Raw genomic sequence first — 13,450 nt, 5'->3', positions numbered from 1 at the left:
GGTTAGATTATTTGAAGGCTACCCCAAATCCCAAATACTTCTTTAGAGTGAAATCTCCTTACAACACAGAAAATAATACACATACATATTTAATACCTGATACTGCATGCTTTCAAGGCACCTCTTCCCAGGAGTCCCAATGGCTTTGCTTCATTATTCATGTGCACATTAGTGTCATATTTTTCACTTCTGAATATGGAATATGTAATTGATGCCAGATGAACATGAAAAAAGCTTAAGGGCAGACATGGGTATGGATTATACTATCATCCTTGATATTGTTATTATGACCTTCTAAAATGAATTATTGCCATAAATCAGTTTATAATATGAGCCAAAAGTAAAACTAGGAAAGAGCACTTAACACTCAAGGAAGATGTATTCTTTGGAAAGGGCCTTACTACAAATTTAGTTACTCATAATAATCACAGGACGGTGACACCTAAATAGGGAGAGGATCTTTGTCAAGGCAAAATGGCAGCACATCAGGCTTAGCAGCCCTAGGGAACCAGGGAATCATTCTTAAGATCATTGAGTCCAATCATTAACCCAGCACTGCCATATCTACCACTAAACCATGTCCCTAAATGCCACACCTATACATCTTTTAAATGCCTCCAGGGATGGTGACTCCACCACTTCCCTGGACACCCTGTTCCAGTGCCTGAACCTCAGCTGAAACAACTTACCTTTCTTGGCTGGAACAGCTGTCATCACAGAGGTGGTCATGGGCCGTGGAAACCTTTATTAGCCAGCCTTCATACTGTCTGTGAGGGGTGAGGGGATCTGCTGCACTCCAGCCATCCCAGCTTGTTGGAAGGGCTTTGGGAAAGAGGCCAGCTGGTGGACATTGCTCTGTGCAGTGAGTCATGCAAGCAGGGAACTGGGGAGCTGCAGCTGGTGTTGCTTAGAATAGCACAAGGGGATCCATCTTAAAGCTGCACATGGCATTTATTTCTACTGGGGTTATACAGTTTTTACACAGCCATGTGGCCAGAGCTTTGACATTAAACACGTTCATGTGTGCTTCAGACTTCACTACAGAGTGTTGTACAATCTTTCAGTGGATGCAGTCAGGCCTGTATTTTATTCCCTGTGTGTGTGTTGCCTGGCCATGCTAGACAGAGCTCCTTATCTGCCTGCTCCACTTAACTGGCACTGTCTGGATACATCTTGCATGGTGCAAGACTGCAAATGAAAACAAATGCAATGAAAGAATGAGTGAGAACGTCTAACTGTGTAAAGACTTCCCTTAAATACTCTCATTGTGCTTATAAAAACACATGTAGGATTAGAGTTCTGTAGCTTAATTAATTTCTCAACTTTAATTACGTGCTTACAGAATTCACATCACTCAGCATTTTTATTAGGATTTTCTAAGTTGTGTTTGGAGAAAAAACACAAAGGGAAAAATTGGAATTTAGTTGTGAGGTATTCCAGAAGTCTGCTTTTTCACACAAAAGCGCATGTGTTCTTCACACAAATATGCGTGAGTAACCATCTTGGTGTGCTTTACATATAAAATAAAGTGATAATTTGAAATAATTTCATAAAGAAGGTGGTAACTCCTTTGCATTTTTACCAGCTTAGACAATTATGTGCTTTGGTATCACTTGCAAATGTTTCCATCTCTGATATAAAGAATGTTCTCACAGCATGCAAAATCCCTCCTAATCTCCAAAATGCTTTGAAACCCTGAATACAGTGTGAAAACTCTATACTAATATGTACCAGCCAGGTGAAAGTTTTACAGCCAGCCCACAAGCACTGTTAGAGAGCACTGTTCAGCAAATGTATTCTCATGTACACTCACATGTAACAGGTGATGCCACAAGGTTGCTCCCTGGAGTACTATCTGGGAGGCTGGCTTTTTTAGCCAAACACCCCTGTGAAGGGATGCTTTCACCCAACTTCATGATCTCCACTTGATAAAGCTTTTTTGACAGAGGGAAATATTTGACTGGGCTACAGTTTGCCTTTCTTGATTTAGATGTCCTGTGAAGGCACAGGTCACACTCTAAAAGGCTGTGCTGTTTTCAAGGCAGTTTAGATAATTCTGAAATCTAAAACTGTCCACATTAAATTGTCTCAACTCTTGTGACAGGAATCCAAGTCCTAGAGTGCATGGATTTCTTCCAGTCTGGCTGAAAAGCTTTCTGAGTAGTAGTAGTAGTAGTCGTAGTCGTAGTAGTCATAGTAGTAGTCTGTGCTTTCTGAAAATAGGCTGGATCCATAGCTTCCAACATCAAAAAAAATTTTATTTTTCTGAGCTGGAAAAGGACCAGGGCTGGAATTAGTTCTTGAGTGAGATCTCTAAACTTAGGTCCAAAAATACTGGAGGACAAGAGTCCAAAAAGAGCTCTGATGAGAGGAATAAAAGCAAAATTGGCAAGGGAGGCCACCACTGCTGCTTTTGAAGTGCAGAATCTTTCCAGAGAATGTGGATCAGAAGGGAAAGCACCCCAGCTAAGTGGGCTTCAACCCCACTTTTAGTTAGTTCACCACGAATCTGTGCCTTTATCCTCTATCTTATCTTACTCTAAGGCTTAGAAGAGAAGCAGAAAGATCATTGTTGTCTAGCGGAGTATTCCATTTCACAGAGCCCTTCTGGTTTTGTCCTTACAATGGTTCTGCTTGAACATCCCTGCAGACTTGAGGAACAAGTGGCATCTGGTGATCGACCGCCTTACAGTGCTGTTTTTGAAATTCCTGGAGTATTTTCACAAGATGCAAGTCTTTGTGTGGTGGCTGTTGGAGCTTCACATCATCAAAATTGTTTCCTCTTACATCATCTGGGTCACAGTGAAAGAGGCAAGTAAACATCCACTGTAAACTCTTACACATCATGTCAGCATCTGCCATGGGGTTGCACACCCAGGTGTAGGGAGAGGACTTCCTCCTGTCAGACCTAACTGAAATTGTGGGATCCAGATGGGTTTGTTCACCTACTGGGAACCTGCCTTGACATCTTCCACATTCTCTCTGTTTCAAGAGTCTCAGCCCCCTTTTCTCCAGGTAATACCTTTTCTCCAGGTATTAAAATTCTTTGGATTTAAGAGACGTACCCTCTCTCCTGCTCAAACTGTCTGTGGGTACCATCCAAAGATGGAAGGCACAGAAAAGGACTGGGAAGGTAAAGGTAGAAAAATTGCTTAAACTTGATCTGGTGCATAAGAAACAAGAATGTGGAACTATGCCTGAAGAGAAAGGGAGCCACACTTTCAGCTGTGCTTTTAGTGTGGGCAGCATGAGTTCTGTATGTGACATAGCCATTTCATAAACAGGACAGTAAGACAGGATTCACTAAAAACAAAAAGATATCACTTTTCTGGGTGTTTTTTTTTTTTTTTTGTGGGGGAAAAGTCAAGAGGATGAAGGTCTCTCATCACATGGATCTGTGTCTTCTTTGTTTCATGAGTACTAAAGCAGCAGAAGCCTTCTGCATGTGGTTCATTATATTTCACATCTGTTGATAAGGAAGATTGAGTTTTGTGGCTATAATAGTATTAATATTATGTAGGTGGTAAATATCTTCCTAAACCAATTGTAAAGTTCTTCCTTCTTCACTGTGCTACTTTGTGTCTGTGTTACTGTGGGTATTGTTGTAATTTATTTTTTCAGTATTTTCCTCAAAGTTTCTGCATGACCCTTTCTTTTGAATATTTTCTTTTACCTACTGTGGAAAAGGTAAAACTTTCTCAGTTCTTTTGTTACTCTATGTAATTTCTGTACTGTTTTTGTGCTTTCAGGTGTCTCTGCTTAACTTTGTGTTTTTAATTGCCTGGGCTCTTGCTTTGCCATATGCTCAGTTTCGCCCACTGGCATCAAGTATCTGCACTGTTTGGACATGTGTAATTATTGTCTGCAAAATGTTGTATCAGCTCACATCTATTGATCCCAAGGACTTTTCCAGAAACTGTACATTGGTGAGTACAAATGCATATTAAAAAGGTTTGACTGCTGTCTACTTCAGTGAAGGAGAGCAAAAGGAAGCATATCAACTACAAAAATAACAGTTCACCTGATGTATTATTGTTGATTATCATACCCTTCCCAAGCACTCTTAAAGTAATGTTTTATAACTGTTGCATTTTCTTTTTAGCCAGGAGAGAATGAAACTAAAGTCAATTTAGAAGAACTGAAAACGTCAGTGCTCTACAGTGGGCCAGTGGATCCTTCGGAGTGGGTTGGATTGAGAAAGTCTAGTCCCCTTCTTGTATACTTAAGGGTAACTTCTTTTTTGTCTGTATTCAGATACCTTCTTATTTGTGATGAAAATATCATGTCTTTGAAATAAATAATTTGTCACACACACAAAAAAATGTAATGCAAACCATTGATAATAGGGAAGTACACAGGGAAAGAGGCAACAGAAAACCACATCTGTTACACAGAACATTTCCAGAAGGGATGCAGTACCAATTAAGTTTTTCTTTCATGTTGAATTATCACTTTTGGACTCTACCATCTGTTAAAAGCTTTTTAAGAAATGTGATATTTAAGAACTCTAAGTAATGAAGAGATCCATGGCTTTCAGGTGCCAAAGGACTGATGGTTCTAATTGGAGTAATTGTCCTGAATGACAGTGTGTGCTAGAAGTTAATTTTTCTAAGTGCTTATTCCTTACCCACAGTTTAGAAAATATAATGAGTTAAGAGACTTCAAACACTAGTAAATGGATGTCTTTTGTTTTTCTTCTTGATTTTGGTTGATGCCTGTGAGCAATGTTTTATTATTCCTGTCTTGATTAAAAAAACTTTACTTACAGTGAAGTAAAGTATTTCTCAAAGAACAGAGATCTAGAGTTTTCCACTTCTACTTCAGTTATGACTTCCTTGAGGAACTTTCTCTGAGCTGGTCTTTTTACCAGATTTTGCACTTTTTTAGTACCTCTCTTCTGTTGAGCATAGGACAGATCTCCCTCCTGAGATAAATAAAAAATCAATTCATAGCCACCCTTGACTGTGTCCTAGTCAATCTGGCTTTGGGACGGAAGGAGCTGTGCCTGAGAGAAGACTGACAGATAGACTGTTCGTGTGAAAGAGTGCCTAGGTTAAATTTGCTCTACCCAATGTCCTTGTTTTGGAAAGTTAGTGCTTAACAGCTAAACCTCTGCAGATTATTTTTGTGTATGTTTGTGTCTTCTATCTCCTGCAAAACAAAACCTGATACCTTAAGAGAATCTATGAAATATGAGAGGGCACATTGATGACATTTTCCTTCCCTTCATTTCCACAACTATTTTTTACTATAGTATTTTTTAATTAATGTCGTTATATGTGTCTTCTGGATGTCTGTATGATTCTTCAAAATCCAAGAATTGGTGTGAACCTTAATTTGTTTCAATCATAGTAGCTGGGAATAGGTGCCAGTGCATTTTGGAGTGCAGAAGTCCTCAGTGATAGCATCAATTTGAGTATTAATGGGTTTATACTTATCACAAAATTTTATAGCTTCTTGTGGCTTTGACTTTTATTTAAAATTCTCCTGATTGTGTCTCCCATAGAATAATTTACTGATGTTGGCTATTCTGGCCTTTGAAGTTACTATCTACCGTCACCAAGAATACTACAGATGTCGAAATAACCTCACCGCACCTGTGACTAAAACCATTTTCCATGATATTACAAGAGCACATCTGGACGATGGACTTGTAAACTGTGTCAAGTATTTCATAAACTACTTCTTCTATAAGTTTGGTTTGGAGGTAAATAAGCATTGCTTTTCTTTCGATTAACATTCCAAACCTTTTGAATGTGTTATTCTTGATTAGTAGCTTGGGTTGTTTTGACATCTAGAGGCTTATTAGTCATCATTCATGTTAGTCATCTCTGTTCCCTTACCTTGTCTGTTTGTTCATGTGCACATAAAATGTACTTTCAAAGAATCTTTCCATAAATAGTGATTGTTCACAATTTTCTATGCCTATCTGAAGGAGGCAACTCCCAGAGTAATGCATTCTAAATTTAATTATAATGATACTCTTGACCTATCTTTTAAACATTACTGCCACTATGATCAATGGAGTAAACTGTTCACAGCCATCTGAGGATTAAGAATGAATAAAAATTTTAAAAGCCCAGCAAGTTATTTCCTTTGGGAAATAATTTTAAATCGTTCTAATCTGGGGAGAGAGAAAGCCAAAATAGCATAGTGCGCTGAATAAATGAAGTTTTCAGAAAGTTTCAAAACATGTTTCATGTAACTGAGTGAAGGGACTGCTTTCAGTGAAGCCAGAGAACAGAAATGCTGAAATGCAGAGCTTTTAGAATAATGTCTAAAGCTGTCTTGCAGGAATTGACTGGATTTGTCTATCACTATCTATAGAAGCTGCATGGTCCAAAGGCCTTGTCCATTTCCTACATGAGGACATGTTTTAGTTATACCAATCTTAATAGTTCCTCTTTTCCACATCTGTACATTCTATCAAAATATGTGGCTGTGCAATGTGTTCTTTGCTTGGCAGCAATTAAACATTTCACACACTAGGTATTGTGACAAGGCTCTTTCCTTCTGGTATCTTCAGATATCACATAATGGAAACCTGCTCTAGACACAAGAGTATCAAAACTTTGAGTCTTTGGGTGGAGTGGTGGAAATTGCTATTGGAGCATGTTGGTTTGCACAGGGTTCCTGCAGTCAGATGCAGACACATCCAGGTATTTTGTCAGGATCCACAATAATTTATTATTGCTGTATTGACTAGTCATGAGAGTGTGAAAGTTGTTTATGTTTCTTTACTTTGTTTCCAGACCTGTTTTCTTCTATCAGTGAATGTAATTGGTCAAAGGATGGATTTTTATGCAATGATTCACGCTTTCTGGCTGATTGCTGTGTTGTATCGACGTAGGAGAAAAGCTATTGCAGAGATCTGGCCAAAATATTGCTGTTTTCTAACATGCATCATTACATTCCAGTACTTCCTTTGCATTGGCATCCCACCTGCTCCTTGTAAAGGTAAGGACACCCTTTATGTAAAATTACTGCTTGTTGCTTTTATAGAAAAAATGCTGGAAAGTTGGGAAGTGTTCTGAAGAAAAGGATTAAGTAATTGTTATGAAGTACTGATTGAGTTTTTGCATGCTCCTGCCACACAGACTATCCATGGAGAAGTGGCAATGCCAACTTCAACTCCAACATCATAAAGTGGTTATACTTTCCAGACTTCATTGTGAGACCAAACCCTGTCTTCCTTGTGTGTAAGTATTTTAGCACATTGTTATAAAGTGTTTATATATCCTTTGCTTAAATCATCTCTACAGTGGAATTTGAAGCCAGCCTTTCATTTACACTTAAGCAGCAAGACGACAGATTTTTTGGGTGATTGAATACTAAGCATGGCTTTGAATGTAGTAGAAAAATTCACAGAGTTAGTAATTTTTGCATCTACTTTTCCTGTATCCCTTTTTAAATAATTCAGTGTAAAAATATATGAATATTTCCCCTTTTTCCATAAAAGTCATAGACAATGACAGGTAAAAAAACCCTAAAGTCATTAATACATTTCAATTTAGAGTTGATTGCATTGAAAACCACTCAGTCTTGGAGGTTCAAAGTGTGGGAAAACAGTCTGGTAACTACATTAGGATACATCACAACTCTCCTTACACCTATGCTGATGACTGAATTTTTCCTTGCAATCACTACTTTCTCCTAGATGACTTCATGCTGCTTCTGTGTGCATCCTTGCAAAGGCAGACATTTGAGGATGAAAATAAAGCTGCAGTACGAATCATGGCTGGAGACAATGTGGAAATTTGCATGAACCTTGATGCAGCATCTTTTAGCCAGCATAATCCTGTTCCTGACTTCATCCACTGCCGGTAAAAACTGGATCTTAAAAACTTGGAAAATACAGTGCTTCTTTTTCACAAAGTTCACTAGGCTAAAAGTCATTCTCATAGCTTCCAATTTTACTTGGAATTTGTATCCATGTATGTTCCCATCTAATATACTGCTGTATCAGAGAGCAGATAGTTAATTTCTGGGTATTCAGGATCTGGTTTAGAACAGGGTGGATGCAAGCACATCTTCCTGAAACTGATGATTACTTTAAGTACTCTCCAGAGAAGTTCAGTGATAAATTTGCCTGAAAGCCTGCATTTGCAGAATCATAGACTAGTTTAGTTTGGAAAAGACCTTTAAGATCATCGTGTCCCACCACTGTCTTGGACAACCAACACATTGCAAAACATTCACCTTTAGGTCACAAGTTCCTGCATACTATCTGTGCACATGTGGATTTAGAAAGTTTGAGAAAAAAGAGTCGTTTGACTGTTAGATTAATCTAACCTTGTCTATTTCCAACTCCAGGAAAAATCTTGGTACTCAAATCTGAGTTTCCCTCCATGAATGCCCAGTAGGGCAGCATTTATGGTGGACTTAACTGCTCTGCTGTTTTTCCCCCAAACACAGACATGTTAGCAAGAATCCATCATAGTCTGCAGTTTCCCATGCATGTGTTGAATGCCAAAAAGTCATCAGTTGTGTCCTGTGCAGTTGTTGTCTGAGCACAATCAAAATTATACTCTAAGAGACTGTCCTTTGTGCTATTTCATCCAGGCATAAGAACCATAAAAGTGCCTTGGAAGGACAACTGACATGTCCTGTTCCTCAGCATTGCATACAAGGCAGTTTAAGAAGGTGAATAACACATAATGGGGCAGAGCTTGAGGCAGTCTATTCTAAACAACCTTTAAACAATGTAACTGTTCCATTGTGTGATCATTTCAGAAAACATAGATTAGCTCAGCTCTTCTGAATTTTGCTGGACATGCTTTTATTTGAAGTTATCTCTGAAAGTTAGTGCAGTATCACAACAGTAAATGGGAAGAGTAAGATTTCTTAGCTATGATGATTCACAGACTTGATCTGTGAATGCATGTTACCAACAGGTGTCTGAGTATGACAGGATTTCAAAAATGTCTAGAACTAAAGTCCTTAAGAATCCTTCTTTTGATGACAGACTTTTATTTCTTTTACCAATCAAGTGGTATCACTGGAAGTCCTACCCAAGATCTTTAGGACGATCCTGCTATTTCTGTTACATTGAAACATTCAATTGACTCATTTGTCCAGAGATTTATAGTTGCTACTGGGCAAAGGTTGAGCAGTTCTCCCCCTTGAGAATTTCCAGTCTACTCAGTGTACCCAGTGCTCTAGATTCAGTAACATAAGTAGGAAGGGAGAAATATTATTCTTTTGTCAAAAGGCTTCATCAAATGAGAATGCTTTCTAAAAGATAGCTAACAAATAGGTCTTGGTTGAGGAAATGTAGTGGAGATTGCCTGGGTTTTTCTCTTGCATTGAAGTTGTGTCCATCTTAGCAAAGGCTGATGCAGCAGTTGTATTGGGCACAGTGGTGTGTTTAGTCACTGGTAAAAACCATCACTGGTTTCTGACAGAAAGATCAAATTTTCCTCCCTAAGTCCAGAAAAAAAATAATTCTGAAGAAAACTCATTGCTGATGGCCATGTGTTTTAAAGCTGTCTTTAAAAGAGAAAAAGACAAGAAAATCACTGTTTTTCAAGCAGCCTCTTTTTGGGATCTTTTCACTGTTCTCTGGAATCTGATTGGTAATTCTGATCATCTGTATAAGATATACCCATATGGACAAACATGAAACTTTGAAACACAGAGGATATTTGAAGATTTTGGATGGTAATCAGAGTTAGGAAAGCAAAGTTCAAGCTGAACTGGCCTTCTGCCCCTCCACAATCCTTTGGGTTGATTTCTGTAGTTTGGATTATGTGCATGGGATGCATCAACTTGAAGCCATTGGTGACAGGACATCCACTCAGACACACTGCTGGGTGTGTGCTGACCAAGGAGACCCGTGGAGAGGTGATAAACAATATGCAACCATTTAATTGAGAGTTTGCTGCACGTATTAGGAAGTAGGTCATGTTAGTGATTGACAGTACAAAAAAACCCAGAAAATCAAAGAACCCATTAGTGGAGGTGAGCTGAACAAATGAACTGCAGTCACTTTATATTTGTTCCTCCTAAATGTCAAAAATCTGTGAAACCATTTCATGTGACACTTTTATGCTTTGTGAATAAGGAGAAGAAGGAAAACAAGGCAGAGAAAGAGAAAGGAACGGGGATATTTTTGTCTGAAAAATGAATCATGAATTACTAGAAAACCCATGAGTTAACACATTCAGGAACAAAAGATATTCCTTATTATAACATCTTTTCTTGTAGATATTTGGGCAGGGAATCATGGAATCATAGACTGATTTACATTGAAATAGAAGGGACCTTCCATTTCAAAGGAAGATCATCTAATTCCAGCCTTGCTAGCAAGAGTAGTGCCATCTTCCACTAGATCAGGTTGGGCATCCAAAACTCCAGGTGACCTGTTCCAGTGCCTCATTACACTCTGAGTAAAGAACTTCTCCCTAATATCTAATCTAAATCTCTCCTCTTCTAACTTAAACCCCTTCCCCTTGTCTTATCCCTGTGTCCCTGTGTAAACACTTCTCTCCTTTTTTTATAGGACATCTTTAATTACTAGAAGAACGTAATGTGGTCTCACCAGAGATTTCTCTTCTCCAGGCTGAACAACCCCAACTCTCTCAGCCTTTCCTTATAGGAGAGGTGCTCTGACCATGTTCTTGGACCTCCTCTGGGCTCACTCTAACAGACTGAGGACCCTAGACCTTTACACAGTACTCCAGATGGTATCTCACAAGGGTGAAGTAGAGTGGGAGAATCACCTCCCTTGACCTCTTTTGAGGTAACCCAGGATGCAGCTGGCTTTCTGAGATGTGAATGCAAATTGTCAGCTCATGTCCAGCTTTTCATCCATGAGAACCTCCAAGTCCTTCTCATCAGGGCTGCTGTCAATAAATTCCTCTCCCAGTCCGTGCTTATGTCTGGGATTTCCTTGACTCAGATGCAGGACATTGCAGTTGGACTTGTTCAACTTTATGGTTCATATGGGCCCACTTCTCAAGATTTTCCAGATGGCATCCCATGCTTCTGTTGTGCCAGCTGAATCATTCAGCTTGGTGCCATCTGCAAACCTGCTGAGGGTGCACTTATTCCCACTCTGTGTCACTGATGAAGATATTGAGGAGCACCTGTCCCAGGACAGAGCCCTGAGAGACACCACTTGTTACCTGCCTCCACCTGGACGTAGAGCCATTGTCCCCAACTCTTGCTGCATCCATTCAGCCAGTTCTCTATCCATTGAATAGTCCATTTGTCAAATCCATGTCACTGCATTCTAGAAAGTCAAGGATGTTGTGTAGGACCATCTTGAAGGTTTAACAAAAGTCCAGGTAGATTACATTTCTCTGTCTGTTGACCTTATAGAGTGTTGCAGTCATTCCATGATAAAAAAGCCGCCAGAGTGGACAGGTACAATTTTCCTTTAGTGAAGCCATGCTAGGATCACCTTCTTGTCTTGCATATGCCTTAACATTGCTTCCATGAAGACCTGCTCTGTGATCTTCCCAAACACAGAGGGAAGGCTCACTCATCTGTAGTTTTACAGGTCGTCCTTCCACCCCATTTTAAGCGATAACTTCTCTTTTTTTTTTTGTTTTTGTGGGGTTTTTTATGTAGTGTTAGCTGCATGAATGTGTAGTGAGAACATGTAGGATGATGTCCCTAAGTATAAATAGACCTTCTTTTAGTAGGAACTGCATAATAGTTCTTATGTTCTTCAAGGTATCTTACCTTTCTTTGAGCTCTTAAGTGTCTCTTTCAGTGCTTTCACTACAATATAGATTATCCCAGACTTTCAATTACATTATTTTTGAGAGATTACACTGCACACATGCAATCCTAAATGCCTAATTTGCTTCAAAGAAGAACCAGTAGATAGACCAATAGATGACAGTACCTTAAGGTGACTGAATATTTTATTAGGAGTTATGAATCTTGAAAAGAAGGACTCTCAAGCTCTGGGTAATCCACTGAAGATCTACCTCAGAAATAAATGTGTGTATCTGGCCTCCATCCAAGACAATTTGGAACTGAAAGGGCTTTGTCTAAAAACATTTCTTATACTTTTCAAGAGAAGTTTGAGAATGGTCTAAACATCTAGTAGTATGGACAAGAACTTGGTTCAAACCTTATCCAAGCAGGTGAAATTAATAATGGCATTTCTCCAAAAGTCAGTCAGAAGGAGCCAAACAGTAAGGGAAGACAACCCGGTTATGAATAAATTATGAAGCAGAAGAAAAAAAAAAATTTTAAAGTTATGCTTGGTATTCTTGTGTTTTCTGAGAAGCCTGATGTGTATTTACTGCTATTTAAAAGAATGGCACCTGCAGACCAAAGCACCCTTTCTGAAGTGTCATTTTGCTTGAGAAGATACTACTTGGTCACTGTGCTAGTAGACATGGATAAAAAACTTTTAACTGCTACATAAACAATGGCAGAAGACAAGCATATTTCCAAAATGCTTCATTTTCTTCTCTCTGGAGAAATACTTGAGTTCAACATTGATAAATAGTCTAAGTAAGAGATTTCCTGAAATTTTCTTGTCTTTCCACCCCCAGATTTCCCAGGGGACATGTGCTTGACCCCAAAGGAGTGCACATCCAAAGGACTTTGAAACAGAAATAAGAACAAAGAATAGAAATAGGAGCTTTTAGAATGACACAGGATTTAAAGCAACCTCACTGAGGATAATCCTTTCCCACAGTCTCTAATGCTGGAAAATTCTCATTTCAGTTCCCAAGCAGTTTTCAGACATTCTCTTAGACATTTTCAGGGGGAAAAAAGCTTGGGATTGTAATCTGCTTTTTTCCACTTAGAAACAGAAACAGTCACTGAACTGTCTTCTTTAATACCTGTACTCTGGGAAACATCATGAGGGGAGTCAGGTAAAGTGTCTGAAAGGCAGCTGTAATGCCAGTTTTGGAACTGTGCTCCAACTTAGGTTAGTGAGATAGGACCTGCAAATGAACATTACAGGCTTCCTGTCATATTTAAAGCAGATAAACATTCTGTTGCTAAAAAAAATTAGCCTCAACAAATAACAGAGTTGTGAGTTTGGGTATTTTTAAGGTGGATACAAGCATGAAGGAAGGACTTCACTGGTAAGAAAGTAATCATAAAAGAATATCAGTTCCTTGAGAGGGTTTAACAAAAGTAATAGGAACTAAGACCTATGGGATCCATGACACTGGATTTGAAGAAGTCCATTGAAATAAGGGAGGTAGTTCTCAGAAGATTAGATGTTGCTATTGGCAGCGGGAAAATCAACAAAACTCCCTTCTGAAAGCTAACGTAGAACTCCAGGGGGAGGGTTTGAAGATAGAAGCTGGGTGGGGAACACTAGCAATGTTGAGAATAGAATGGGAAACAAGCTCTGATGCAGGGTCACATAGGCTGCCAAGAGTGTGAGGAACAGGAGATATGGAAGAAAGAAGAAATTTGGGAGTAGGTGAAGCTTACTGAACACATATGTATAGGGACAGTATGTCATCAG

At 39.0% G+C, this 13,450-nt stretch overlaps 1 protein-coding gene across 1 annotated transcript in view; it reads left to right on the top strand.

Moving 5' to 3' along the window:
• Positions 1-13,450, top strand: part of PIEZO2 (piezo type mechanosensitive ion channel component 2) — a 285,437-nt gene that overhangs the window by 215,730 nt on the left and 56,257 nt on the right. The window contains exons 21-27 of the mRNA XM_054285125.1: positions 2,651-2,811; positions 3,750-3,926; positions 4,103-4,228; positions 5,507-5,707; positions 6,753-6,957; positions 7,098-7,199; positions 7,658-7,823. Of these exons, the coding sequence (XP_054141100.1) occupies positions 2,651-2,811; positions 3,750-3,926; positions 4,103-4,228; positions 5,507-5,707; positions 6,753-6,957; positions 7,098-7,199; positions 7,658-7,823 (1,138 nt within the window). The remainder of the gene's footprint in view (positions 1-2,650; positions 2,812-3,749; positions 3,927-4,102; positions 4,229-5,506; positions 5,708-6,752; positions 6,958-7,097; positions 7,200-7,657; positions 7,824-13,450) is intronic.

This window comes from Melozone crissalis, unplaced genomic scaffold, assembly GCF_028551555.1.
Source record: "Melozone crissalis strain CALT ecotype California unplaced genomic scaffold, PUWL_Pcris_2 ptg000042l_1, whole genome shotgun sequence".
In the NCBI taxonomy this organism is placed as follows: Eukaryota; Metazoa; Chordata; class Aves; order Passeriformes; family Passerellidae; genus Melozone; species Melozone crissalis.
The sequence above is the reverse complement of the archived record's forward strand: the minus strand, read 5'-3'. Positions and strand labels throughout refer to the sequence as shown.